This window comes from Lepisosteus oculatus, chromosome 21 (genome assembly GCF_040954835.1).
Source record: "Lepisosteus oculatus isolate fLepOcu1 chromosome 21, fLepOcu1.hap2, whole genome shotgun sequence".
NCBI classification, from domain to species: domain Eukaryota; kingdom Metazoa; phylum Chordata; class Actinopteri; order Semionotiformes; family Lepisosteidae; genus Lepisosteus; species Lepisosteus oculatus.
Window position 1 is genome coordinate 3,784,911 of NC_090716.1, and position 12,741 is coordinate 3,797,651.

The window sequence follows — 12,741 nt, forward strand, 5'->3', positions numbered from 1 at the left end:
ATCTCTGGATCAGTCCGCTGCTAACTGCCACATGGGCTAGACGATTTGTATTGCCTCCTCTCGTTTTGTAACCCTTCACAAAGTTCCCAAGTTCTTGGACAAGCTTGTCCATCGACCTGTGATGTGCCGCATGTGTAAAACTGGGTGGGTACTAACCACTCTGTGCTTTCACTGGGGCAGGAGGTAGAGGGAATATTGTTCTCATTCGTGACAGGGCAACTGTGTCTTCAAGCCCTTGTTAAGTAAACTTTTAATTGACTTAATTGGTTTGCCTAAAATTATTAAATTAAGTGGACAATATGACATTTGTCCCTCCTGGACCTCAGTGTACAGTATTTTGCGGTAACAAGCCCTGGGTCAGTCTCGTCTGTGGTCGGAATAAAATCTCCTGGTTTAGCTGCGATTGGTGAAGGGATCGGCTCAGTTCACACACCCTGTGTGCTCGGAGGCCTGCAGCCTGAGCCCCCCCGGTCTGAAGTCTGCTTCCTCCCCACGTTCCTCAGGGCCGGAGCTCGGCGGGGAGTTCCCGGTGCAGGACATGAAGACGGGCGAGGGGGGTCTTCTGCAGGTCACGCTGGAGGGCATCAACCTCAAGTTCATGCACAGTCAGGTAGGGGGTCCTGGCCTCACCGTGGCGCCTGGCCCGCCGCCCCACCCCCCGGCTTAAGCGCTCGCTCACGCCCTCCCCCTCCCTCCTGCCCTCCCTCCCGCTCAGCGTGCGGCCCGTTTCCTCTGAGCTGCGGCTCGCCCCACGCTCCCGATCCCCGGTAACGACAAGCTCACAGGACACGGACCCCCCCACCACCCCCCCACCCACGCGCCGTGAGCCACCCTCTTGCCCGGCGGTCACTTCGCATTCCGTTCCAATACGGGCGGAAAATGTGACCTTTACCCAGAATGCATTGCCAAGCCAAAACGGATTGCCGTGAGCACTGTCTCAGTAGAAACCCCACCTCAGAGGAAGCCGTCGTTTTGTGTTTTAGCTTTCTTTTCTTTGCTCCTCATTTGCTGTGCAACCTCTACCCACAGTATCCTGTTTTCTGACATGTTCGCATCTGAGATATTCTGTCTATAATGCCTGTATACCATAGCCTGTGCTGTTGTGCCCTGCCCTGTTTTCACAGTAAGTGTGCGTATATTTCATGTCGAGGGTGTGCGCGGGGGGTTTATTCTCGCTATTTGATTGGGTGTTGGAAAGTTGACACTTTAGCAAGGTAAGTCAGGACAGGGATCCTGATTGAGACAAAGACTTTTCATTAATAATTGGTTCCGTGTGTTTTTTTTTTTAATTTACTCTTTTGTTCAAATCACCTTTTCTTTTTGTTTTGCCCTCTCAGCATTCTGATTTCTTGTAACATTTTTTTTTAATTGTGAAAGGGGGAAAAAAACTAAATGTATTACCTTTTAGTTTTGATCTTTAATTTTTAGGATATTACCAGCATAGACTATTGGAACACACTGGAAAAAGGAAAAATAATGTAACCGTATTTTCAGCATAGATGGTGTAGCGTTTGACACTCTTTTTCCATTTGATTTCAAAGCTACGATGGAATAGTCCAGAAAGGTTTTATTTTGGAACTATTGGAGGCAAGTGAGTGGATTCTCAGCTCAGTGTGTTTTTCCACTCTGTGGTCCCGAAGGTTTCTTTCAGAAGTCGTAGAGAAATATGTTCGGGGCCCAACTCAGTCGTGTCGTTTAGAACTGAACTGGTTCGACTACCATGCATACTGTAGTTCTACATGCATCTACTGTACAAGGTACTCTTTATCGAATTGCAGTGCATATTCTTTACAGCCTGTCCTCTGCTCATTAGTCACATGGAAATGAAACCTTTAATGAATCCATGTTTTATGATTATTAATATAACTGCAAGAAATTATTGGCACCCACTTCAGTGTTATACACTGACCAAATGTAATAAATCCATTTTATACAAATAGTCATTTGTAACTGATTTCTTCTCTATGTATACTGAGCACCCATTCACATCGAGAAGTGAGTTTGTGAAGCGTGAGATGTCTTGTGAATTAACTCCCTTTATTTGAGCAGAGAGACCTTCTGTCTCCGCGGTTCAACAGAACCCCAGTTTGACAAGTTAGTCAGTAATGTCTCAAGCGTGCAGGGTACCTTGAAACCTCGGAGCAGGGCAAGAGGGAAGATTACATGTTTGACTACACAGGAGCCCTGTAGTGCTCAGTTCCCCCAGGTTAGCCAGGTTGATACAAGTCCCCTGGCCACATCCATCCAGTTAGTAACGGAAAGATAAATGTTTCGCAAGTGGTAACTGTCGTAGCTGACGCACACAGATGGTAACACTCCATTTCTAGTTCTGTGGCCAAACCGAAGGAAATGTCCATAGAGTACTGTGCAAAAGTATGAGTGATGTGTGTGTACACACACACACAGCACTGACTTATATTAGCGTCACACAGGCGGTTTGAGTGTATAAATAAGGAACAAGTAAAGATTTATTCTTGTGCTGAAAAGATAAGAAAAGAAACGCAGCGTTTTGGCTGTGGAGCCTTTTTTGGGTGTGCTTGAAGTAGGTCCTTGAGCTGCTTGAACGAAATAAGAAATAACACAGTAGGGAAAAAAAAGATGACATAAAATAGTTGGCATAATATTTTGTCCGTTTCCCACTCCTTGGTTTATGCTTTGCTTTTGTTTACTCGTTCTTCCACTGCAATGTTGTAAAACACTCCTCAAGTCCGGGTTCCGGGCTTGTTGGACTGCCCCTGTTTTCCCTGGGCTCCGTGCGGCTATTCCTTACGGCCCTGTTCGATTCGCCGGAGCCTATTCACCCGGGCTCCTGCTCACAGTCCACCCCTTTCCCCCTGCTCTAGCAGGGCGTTTTGGATCGTCCCCCTCGGCAGGAAAATCCGGAGGAGAGTCCACCGATCTCAGATAACTTGGACTCCGGCGGCGGTACTGTATCGGTCGAGCTGCTCGGAAAGCGCTGCTTCTCCGGCCAGTCTTGCTCGGAAGTCTTGCCGCCTGTTGAGTTTAACGTCTGACCCCAGAAAGTCCCCTGTATCCCAGAAAGCATTGGTAAAGGGGAGAGGCGACCCCTTTGTCATCTGGCGGCTGAGAGAGAGAGAAGCCAGTTAGGAGTGGACAGGCGTGTCACAGCACACCCCTTCCACCCCCCAGCCTGTCTTCCATCTACCTGTTCCAGTAATTTAACAAGCGTAGCAGGAACCAAACTGAGCCCTGTGGAACAAGCCTGTGCCAGTGATTGAGCCCACTTTCCCGGTTTGCTGCGGCGGGGGGGAGCCCGCCCCCTCGCCCCCTGCTGGCTGTTGTGGAGCGCTGCCCTTATGCAGCGGGGGCGGGGGGGCGCTGTTCAGACTGTAACGTGCTCATGCAGTCACCAGCCCTCATTGCTGGAGGAGGACGCATGGAGGTGGGAGGGGTGGGCGGGGTGGCTTAGCTTTTTAAAGAATGGCGGGGGAGGGGGGTGGCTCATACCGATTTGCTTGATTGATTTATGGCGTTATTGGTACTTACTGGTCCACGATTTCCCCAATTGGTCCGATATTGCCCATGTCGCAGCGAAGCACTGTCTTTCACCTTCAGTGGGTTGTAACTTGCTCTCTGTATCCAATATTAATCCAAGCCGTTTCTCTTCCATGCTCTCTCCCCCTGCAAGGAGCGGAAGGTATTGCTCTTCTGCTATCTTTGCTTCTTAGCAGTGAATTTTATTTCCTGTAACCCACCTCCCCCCTCCCCCCACCTGTTTTGTCCCTTTCTTCTCCTGACGTTTTGATTTGAGCTGTGTGGCCGATCTGTGGATTTCTGTGTGCGTCCTCCCCCCCCCTCTCTCTTTCTACTGTGTCTGGCGTCTCCCTCCTCGTTCTCGGTGTGGCGTTCCTGTTCCGCTAGCAGTCCTGTCCACTCCTGGTCCTGGAGGGGGCCGGTCAGCCCCACAGGGTTCGTCAGTCCAGCTCGGCCCGTCGCGGCGAGCTAAACCAGCAGCTTACTGGGTTTACTGGACCGATTTGACCAGCCCCTCCCAGCTCTGCTGGTGCTGCTGATTGCAGAGAACCGGCTGACACCGCCCCCCCCCCAGGACCAGGACTGGCCACCCCTGCGCCCGTGCATTAAAGAGCTTGCGTAGTGTGGTGTCCCATTTTGTTTTCTGTGGTCGCCGTCGTCGTCGTCGTTTCCCTCTGGGTGACGTTTTTGTCTAGTCTGATCGTGCGTTACGTGCTCTGTTTTTGATTTTGTTTTTATTTCCCCTTGCGGGGTTCTGAAACGATTTTGCTAACGTTTCCTTTTTCTGTTTCTTCTGTTTGTTGTTTTTTTTTGTTTGTTTGTTTGTTTGTTTTTTTCGTTTTAGGTTTTCATAGAGCTGAGTCACATTAAAAAGTGCAATACAGTCAAAGGAGTCTTTGTCCTGGAGGAATTTGGTAATTACATTATTTTGATATTAGGTTTGTACGCGACATGGACATGGCAGTAACTCAGAATCACCACACAATTCCTCTCTACATCTGCTGGAAGCCGAGCACCCATAGAACGGAGTTCAACAGAGTGGTTACTGTAGGGTCTAGAACTTGTCAGTGATAGATCTTAATCATTAAGGTAGAAATACAGAGGCATTATGTTGTACTGCACCTTGCATTAGTGGACTTCGCCTGATTATTTGCATAGACCTTATCATTTTATTTGCAGGATGGATGGTCTTTATCCCGTGCAGGGATTTGTGTTAGATGGGTGCCTGGAGAAGCTAAACCCGAGCTCCCCCTTGTTCTGGGTGTGCTTGCCTGTGCTTTATCAAGCAGAATCAAGCCATTGAGGCCCATTTTGCCTAAAAGGCTACAGTGCGTCTGTGAAATTAGATCAGGCTGGTCTTTATCAGGAGGAGTGAATGCATAGTCTTGGCCTTAGTTTTCTAATGAGCTAAGAAGTGCCTGCAGGAAAGTTCACCTTTGCAGAAGTGCTGTGAAGCCTGTATAAAAAGATGCTTCCATTAAACGACAGCAAGCGGCGTTGAAGGAGAAATATCGCGGCCCTTGGACTTGTATGCATATATAAGCATGTTTGAAGTAGGCTCAATACGGTGGCAGTGTAGCTCATTGATGTCCTTGTGAATGGCTCAGGGTTTGGGGTTCCTTTACTACACTGAAGGAAGGGTGAAGGGAGAGGGAAAGAGGGGGGTTAGTGCACCCCACAGTCACATTAAGCATTAATATGAATCGGGGAGGAGGCACTCTGGGTAGGACTGTGCTGGTTTGGGTTACTGCTGTGTTTCTGTGCTTCTTTTTGTAATTCGTTCCCTCACCTTCGCTGCTATGAAAACCTTCATTCTCCAGCAGGTAAAGTGCTGTCACATGTTTCTCTCGACTGTGTGTCAGGACCTCTCTCAGCCCCACTCACCCCATTTCTCCATGACCGACGACATTACTGGGTTCTCGTTTTTTTTTATTTCGAATTAATTTTCCTGGAAAATCAGCATTCCTTTTTTCTTTGTCCAACGCGGGGGGGCCTATGTTAACATACGGAGCATAGACACCTTCCCGGAAGAGATGCACCCTGTTAAAAAAATGCAGAGGTCAAGATTTGTGCTAATTAAGGGTCGTTTTTGCGATTCTTTAAAAGCTGCCCTTTAAGAAAACAGAGCCAGGGTATTGTTTTATAGGGGTTCTTAGTGGTCTTCTCCAGACCAGGTCAGTAAAAAGGAGTGCTGATTCCCTCTATCCATTCTGATCGCACTGAGCAGACCCCAGTCATTCTCTCACAGTTACTAATGAAAAGTCTCGATATGTAAATCCCAAGACACATGATTCTTTGTTGTCAGCTTGATTGTTTTAAGTCTTTTTGCTTTGAGAGTTTTTTTTTCCCCCCTCGGGTTTTGGTAAAAACTCCCCGTTTTCATCCTTAAGGTGACGGTTCTGTAGCATGCTGTAATGTAGACGCAGGCAGACTCACTCACACTCATATCCTTTTGCTTCTCTGCTTTTAATTTTTAAGTGAAATTCTGTTTTTCGTTCTACAGTTTTTTGTCTTCCGCTGCACCATATTGGCTTCAGCAACACGGCTGGGTAGCTTGTTCCACACTCCTACACCCCTTAGCGTAAAAAAGTGCCTCCTGTTCTTAGTTTTTCAGTGCTCTCCCACGTAAAACGGCACTGGCGCAGGTCATTTTCTGAAAGTGTGGCAGCATGTACAGCATAAAAAATATTATCCAGAGCTGTTCTACCACACTGTTTCAGGTCATGAAGTTAAGAATTTCATTCGTACTGTATATAGTTTGCTGAAAATGTATCTTTGTGACATTCTGGAGAGGCAGTAATGTAGTATTAACACAGAGTGTTTGTCAGACATTCCCACACCCTGCCAGCTGATTCCTAGACCTTGTGTTATTCCAGGTCTGGAATTTCATGAATCCCTGTGAGAGGCTTCTTTTTCAAGCTGCCCGTAGAATTTTGGCAAGCCAAATTCTACGGGCAGCTTGATGAATATACAACCTTGTCTTCATCTCTCCTGCAGTCAGTATCTCTGCTGCAGCTGGTACACAAGTGTCATTTCATTTAGCCCTTGCGGAGCTGCAGTTTCTAGTGCGAAATCCATGATGTGAATCCCCCCCCAGCCTGCAAATTTAAAAAAAAGTATGGTTCATATTGCCTACTCCAGAAAAAATAAAGCTTCTTAGACTTAGTTTTGCCAAACTTTAGTATCCACATTCCTATGGAGATATACTATACATGATTAATTCCTGAAACCCTGCTGTGTAGCGAAAAACACTTCATATCACTTAAACTCTGTAGCAGTTTGTTTTTGTCATTTCTTTTTATAAATTGATGTGGGAGACAGAGTTCGCTGGTAGGTCTTACATGTTCTGCTAGGCTTCAAAGACAGACACCTGGTGTACTCCTGACTGTGTGTTGGTGTATGCGGTTTGAACTGCCTTTCTTATTATAATTTGCACTGCCTTGTACCCTGACGTGTTCAGTTTTTTGGTGTCGCTGGCTCTTCCACCTGTGTTGAATTCTTTGTTTTGTCTCTTGCACATCCGGTTTTAGTTCCTGAAACTAAAGAAGTGGTGATCCACAAATACAAGACCCCAATGGTAAGTAGAACTCTCCGCCTCAGTTTCCTCCCAGAGCACGGGGTTGCAGAAGGTCAGGGGTCGTGTAGTGCCTTTGGAGGGGGCGGGGGGGGGGGCTGGAGGGTAGTGTCAGGCTTGGCTTGCTCACTGGCAGGAAGTCTTCAGAGGGATCAGCCAGTGGTAGCTGTGCCTCACCCTCCCCACCAGCCTGCTTCCGCTGCAGCAGATCTGGGCCTCCATAAGCCCAAGCTCTGTGTGTAGCGTTTAACACGCTCCCCCTCCGTGAAACCGAACTGTGCGGCTTTACCCCCCCACCGATCATCAAGAGCACGTTTGTGCCAACACTGCTGGAGGAAGTCTTGCATGCAGTCAAACGAATATGCCTTGCCTTGGTTTGGCTCCTGCGTTTTTGAACAAATTCACGATTTGAATTGGTTGTGGGGAAATGGGGGAATAATTTATAATAGTGATATTAGACTTGTGGCAACTTCGCTGCCTTCACTGGTAAGGTTCCCTTGGATAATCGTCAGTTTCTTTCTTATTTTGGAATGACGGTGGGCAGTTTGCACGTGTCAGTGTAGTGTTCGTTTTTCACGGTGTAGCAGGACATGGATCTTAATCCTGGGCTTTCTGTAATGGCACAGTCTTTTTTTACAGGCATTTCTCAAAGAGTAGGGGTGTAACCCCGGCGTCCTGGCCAAATTTCCCGTTGGCCCTTACCAATCATGGCTTCCTAATAATCCCCATCTAGGAATTGGCTTCATTACTCTGCTCTCCTCCCCACTGAGAGCTGATGTTTGGTGAGCGTTCTGGCGCACTATGGCTGCCATCGCATAATCCAGGTGGATTATTGGTGGGGGTGGAGGGGATCCCCATTACCTGTAAAGCACTTTGAGTGGAGTGTCCAGAAAAGCGCTATATAAGTGTAAGCAATTATTATTTTAAATGTATTTTCCCTTCAAATATACAGTATGTGGGACTGGGGTTACCCAGCAGTGGCTAGCAGACACTGCTCCTCAGCCCTTCAGTAATGCATCTGAGCCAGTGTAGACACCTGCCCAGAGATCTAGCTTGGGGTCATGTCACAGGTGATTGGGGTTCCCCAAAGTTCTCCCAGGGCCAGTAGTGCTCAGCTGCTTGGGGAACCCCAGTTCGAGCCAGTCCGATCTGTTACTAGTGAGAGCTCATCTGCCCCTCCTCACCCTGCGTATACAGGAGTCGTCGCTGTGAGCCGAGCAGTGAAGGAGCAGCTAATTCCAAATTCAGTGGGCGTGAAATGTAAAAGGGGTGGCACAGTGGTGAACTAATTCCTGGGGTGCTGTCTGTGTGGAGTTTGCATGTTCTCCCCATATTCACGTGGGTCTCCTCCGAGTGCTCCGGTTTGCTCCCACAGTCTAAAGACATGCTGGTAGGTTAGTTTGCTTCTGGGGAAACTGGCTCAGCTGGGAGCGTGTCTGTGTGTGTTTGCTCTGTGATGGCCTGGCGTCCCATCCAGGGTGTATCCTGCCTTGTGCCTGTTGCTTGCTGGGACAGGTTCCAGCTCCCCCATGACCCTGTATTGAATAAAATGGTCAGAAAACAGCGGGATAAAATGTCAAATAATGTTTTAGTCCATCGTGGTTTTCTTTCTAAATCTTTGTGCTCTGCTTTCTTCTTGTCCTGTATTAAATGCAATGTGTCTAACTTTTGAAGAGAATGAAGTAGAGGCTGCTGGCGGAACTCGAGGGCGGAGTTGTGGGAATTGTCCACCGGTGCGCTGCGCGTCTTTCACAGACGTCTGTTTGAATACTTCTGCTCCTGATTTTAAATAGTCTCTGTGCTTTGACCTCCCCTCCCCCAACAGGCCCACCAGATCTGCTACTCCGTGCTGTGTCTCTTCTCCTACATGGCGGCGGTCCGAGGAAAGGAGGTGGAGAGCAAACCGAAAGCCCTGTGCCCGCGGCCTGTGCCCAGCTAGCCCACGCCGCCCCTCCTCTGCTGGGAGGGCCATCACGTGGGGTTGCGTGCGGCGATGCGCCCCCCATTCCCTCGCCCTGTCCTGTCCTGTCCGGGGCCCGGCTCCAGTTTTAGTGTACAGAAGAACAGTTCGCTCTTGCCTTGGTATTTCTTTTTATTTCTGTGCCGGTCCCTGTTGTGCGTGTGTGTCAGGGAGGGAGAGGTCAGGGGTCAGGGGTCAAGGGTCATCATTCCCCTGTGTGTATTTGTCATTCTTCCTGTTTTAACTATCGCCACTTCCATTGCTTCTTTTAAAGTGGGATTCTGAATGTATTTATGTTTCTTTTTTAAACCCAAACAAGGAACGAAACAAAAAAAGAAACGCCCGACAACAGCTTCCATTTTGCAGGGCGCCTAGGCGTTATTTCCCTTGAGGTTTGTTTTTCCTCACAGTAGCCTAAAGATTTTTGCTCTCCCTCGGTCTGAATGAAAGCGCTTGGCATCGGACGGCAGGGACTCTTCACAGTTTTCGGCAAAAGCAACTGTACAGATCCCGTGTCACGCTGTTGCTTTTTAAAAGCCTGGAGCTCCTCTCTCTTAACCATGTTGAGTATGCGATTAGATATATTACTCTTGCTTTATGATGTTGTAAGCACAAACCTGTTACACCTGCACTAATGAAACATTTAAAAAGCACAGGGCTGGTGGTCACTGTACTGTCAGTTTGTTCCTAAGACTCCAAAGTTAACAATGGCTCCGAAAAGCAAAATCAGTCAGGATCTCCTCTTAAACAGGATAAAAGTGAATTTCCCTTGTCCGCTTTGTTGCTTTTTGAATGTTTCAATGCATCCAAAATGTTGTGAGTGATTTTTAGGTCATGTGATCTTACCTAGCTTGCCTTTAGAGGCTAAACTACTGTATTATCAGATTTATGTCCGTGGTCGATGGTATTGAAATGCATGTTCTACTTCTGGAAAACAACAAAAAAAAAGCTGTACATTTCACCTCAGAAAAGAGAAACACTATCCATGTGCTGTTATCTGTCTGCTAGATTCAGGTGTATATACAGTAGATGTCACGGTAGAATGGACAGACTTTGTTGCTGAAGCAAACTGTTTTGGGTCAAACAAAAGAATGAAAAGAAAAACCTTATACTGTATATAAATACTATAAGGAAATATGGATAAATGTGAAAAACTGCCACAAGATGCTGTTACAAGGGAATTTAGAAGCACTGTTTATGACTGTAAAGACTACCGTGATATAGGCAGTGCTGACCCATGTTTATAGCTTAGAAGCTGGAAGAGGGGTTTCTCTTGTGTGCTGTGATAATGTTCCCAACATGTATGATATATGGATAAATGTAGTTATAAACGTTTTTTTTTCTTGTGTACGTTTTTAGAAGAGGAAAAATACTGGTTCTGTCTTTAATAGTCAAGTGCTGTAGATGCACAAGAGCTGACTTCTTCCATTCGAATAGAATCCCCTCGATACGTTGACATAACAGGGGAATAGATTGCTGTGTAAATACTGAGTTTCAGAACCAGATGAGGTTTCTCCTGGGGTACACTGCACCTCTGGGGTTTGGGGTGGGTGGCGAGATAGTACGGAATTCACCGTTCCATGTGTGCTGCTGAAGAGAAATGGGGACATCTGATGTAAATATTTCAGTATTAAAAATATTTATAGAAATTGTACAGCTTTGGCAATATGCGAATAAAACATGACCAGCCCGGAATTTCTGAAGTGAACTTTCAGCCTGTTTTTGTCTGTGACCTTTTATTGAGTGAATCACCTGCAGGAATTTTTGTTTTGTTTTTTTCCCAAAAAGGTTAAACATTATTGAAGGAGAATTCAAGGTTCTTCGGAGGGCTTTCTCAGCATGACAATCCCATGTATGCAATTTATGTTCCGGTTTCTTTTTTTGTTTTCTAACGAGAACTGTGTACCCTTCCTAGTGTGTTCAGATTTGATGAATATGTGCAAGTAAACTTGAAATGCAACTTTTAATTGAATAAAAGAGAACTTTGGGGATGGTAATAGGTTTAGTTTTAAAAATGTGCAGGACTGTGAACTATGCATTTGAACATCTGTACATTATGCAATGTTCCTGTTTGAATTGTGACCATAAATCAAGCTTCCTGCTTCCTTTTGGGGTTTAATTAAAATAATTAGGAAAAGTTTGTTCTGTGTTGAAAGTTAAGGGAAAGAAAAACTGTTTCAAATGCTGAGCCTTCCTCAGGCATGTCAGGTTTAACTCTGATACTAATTTAAAAAAAATACCGCCAGGGTTAGTCCTACTGTGTAATAGGGATGTGTGGGTAATAGTTATTGCTCAAGTTGTGCACCAGAGGGCAGCATTGCACCATTGGAATGACCGTGGTGCAGGGGTCAGCATTGCCGTCTTGCCGAAGTCCAAAGACGTACTGGACCAGCAGGTTAAGTGGCTTTTGGGGAAAACTGGCTCTGGTGTGATTTTTTGCAGGTCTGCGTTTCCTGTGATGGACTGGCGTCCCATCCAGGTTGCACCCAATAGATAGGTGCCCGTTGCTATGCTGGGACAGGCTCCAGCTCCCCCGAGACCCTGAATTGGGAAAAACAGTTAGAAAATGGGTGGATGGATGAGTGTTAGTAGTCTGTAATTGATGCATGGGGGGGTCTCAGTAATGAATTCAAGTAAAGCAGAATTTAGTGCAGACATCTGAGCCATGGTCATTGCGCGCTTTGCAGCGGTCCTGTATCGCAAGTTCTACTGACGGTCCTCCTTTTGGGGGGTAAAATGGGGCAAATAAAAAAAACCTTTGCTTATTGACATCCGTTGCATCCAAGGTGCCTTGACGACAGCCTCCCGTGCTCTCGGTGTCAGCGATGGTGGGGTTTGATTCTATGGCTGTAGGAGCTGGGGAGGCGTTTCCCTGGAAACCAGCCTCACCCCTCCGCCAGACTCTGTGCAATGAGAAGAGCACCCAGTGGTCTTGTTAACAGGTGGGACTGAGATGGCTTTTTCTGCATTTCTGAGGTCTCTGAAGAATAATCTCGTAGGATTAGGCTCTCCACAGACAGGCTTCCTGGATCCGACATCCGTTGCAGCCTGACATGGTTCAGCCCTCTTTTGCTTATTTAATACTTTATTTCAACCTCACGAGTCGAATGAAGTCAAAGGGCCCATCTCAAGGATACAACACCAATGTCCCACCTGGGACTCGAACCCATGACCCTCTAGTTCGAAGTCAGGTCCTACTGCAGGCTCCAAACTCTCCAGGCCTCGTGGTCATTTTTGTTGTTCCTGATGATCCTACCTAGTTGGAAGACTTGTCAAGATTCTGTTTGGAATATAGGACTTGGGGGGAGTTCCTGGCTGCAGGTGACCCAGACTCTCACAGGTTTGAAACGGACGACCTTGCTTGGAAATACGTCATCCACTGAGGCTTGGTGCCACCTGTCATGGTGCAGTCGTATAGTCCCGCCCAGTGATATTCTTAGATAATGGAGCTTTCAGTGAGATTACTTAGTAGACATAATAGTCCTCCTGCTTAAAGCCATGGCGAATGTTTCTAAAAGGCCGGGTCACATTATTCTACACAGGGCAGGACTCTTAAAGACTTGACGCCTGCCCACAGACTTGCCTCCTTAAAAGAACAAAATCCTATTTGCGCAGAGAGCCGTGTGGATTGGTGTGTATCGAAACATTACACCTCCTGCCCTTGAGAAGTTATTTTTGTTGCTGGGAAGAGTATGTACTTGGCCGCGATATC

General features: G+C 46.9%; 1 protein-coding gene across 39 annotated transcripts in view; it reads left to right on the plus strand.

Moving 5' to 3' along the window:
* Positions 1-10,724, plus strand: part of madd (MAP-kinase activating death domain) — an 84,348-nt gene extending 73,624 nt beyond the window's left edge. For 28 of the 39 annotated variants that reach the window (XM_069181653.1, XM_069181654.1, XM_069181648.1 and 25 more), the window contains 4 exons: positions 504-610; positions 4,340-4,409; positions 7,026-7,072; positions 8,895-10,724. In XM_069181653.1, the coding sequence (XP_069037754.1) occupies positions 504-610; positions 4,340-4,409; positions 7,026-7,072; positions 8,895-9,008 (338 nt within the window). In that variant the 3' untranslated portion in view covers positions 9,009-10,724. The remainder of the gene's footprint in view (positions 1-503; positions 611-4,339; positions 4,410-7,025; positions 7,073-8,894) is intronic. The other 11 variants (XM_069181674.1, XM_069181671.1, XM_069181679.1 and 8 more) reach the window with 1 other exon arrangement.
* Positions 10,725-12,741: the final 2,017 nt, after the last annotated feature.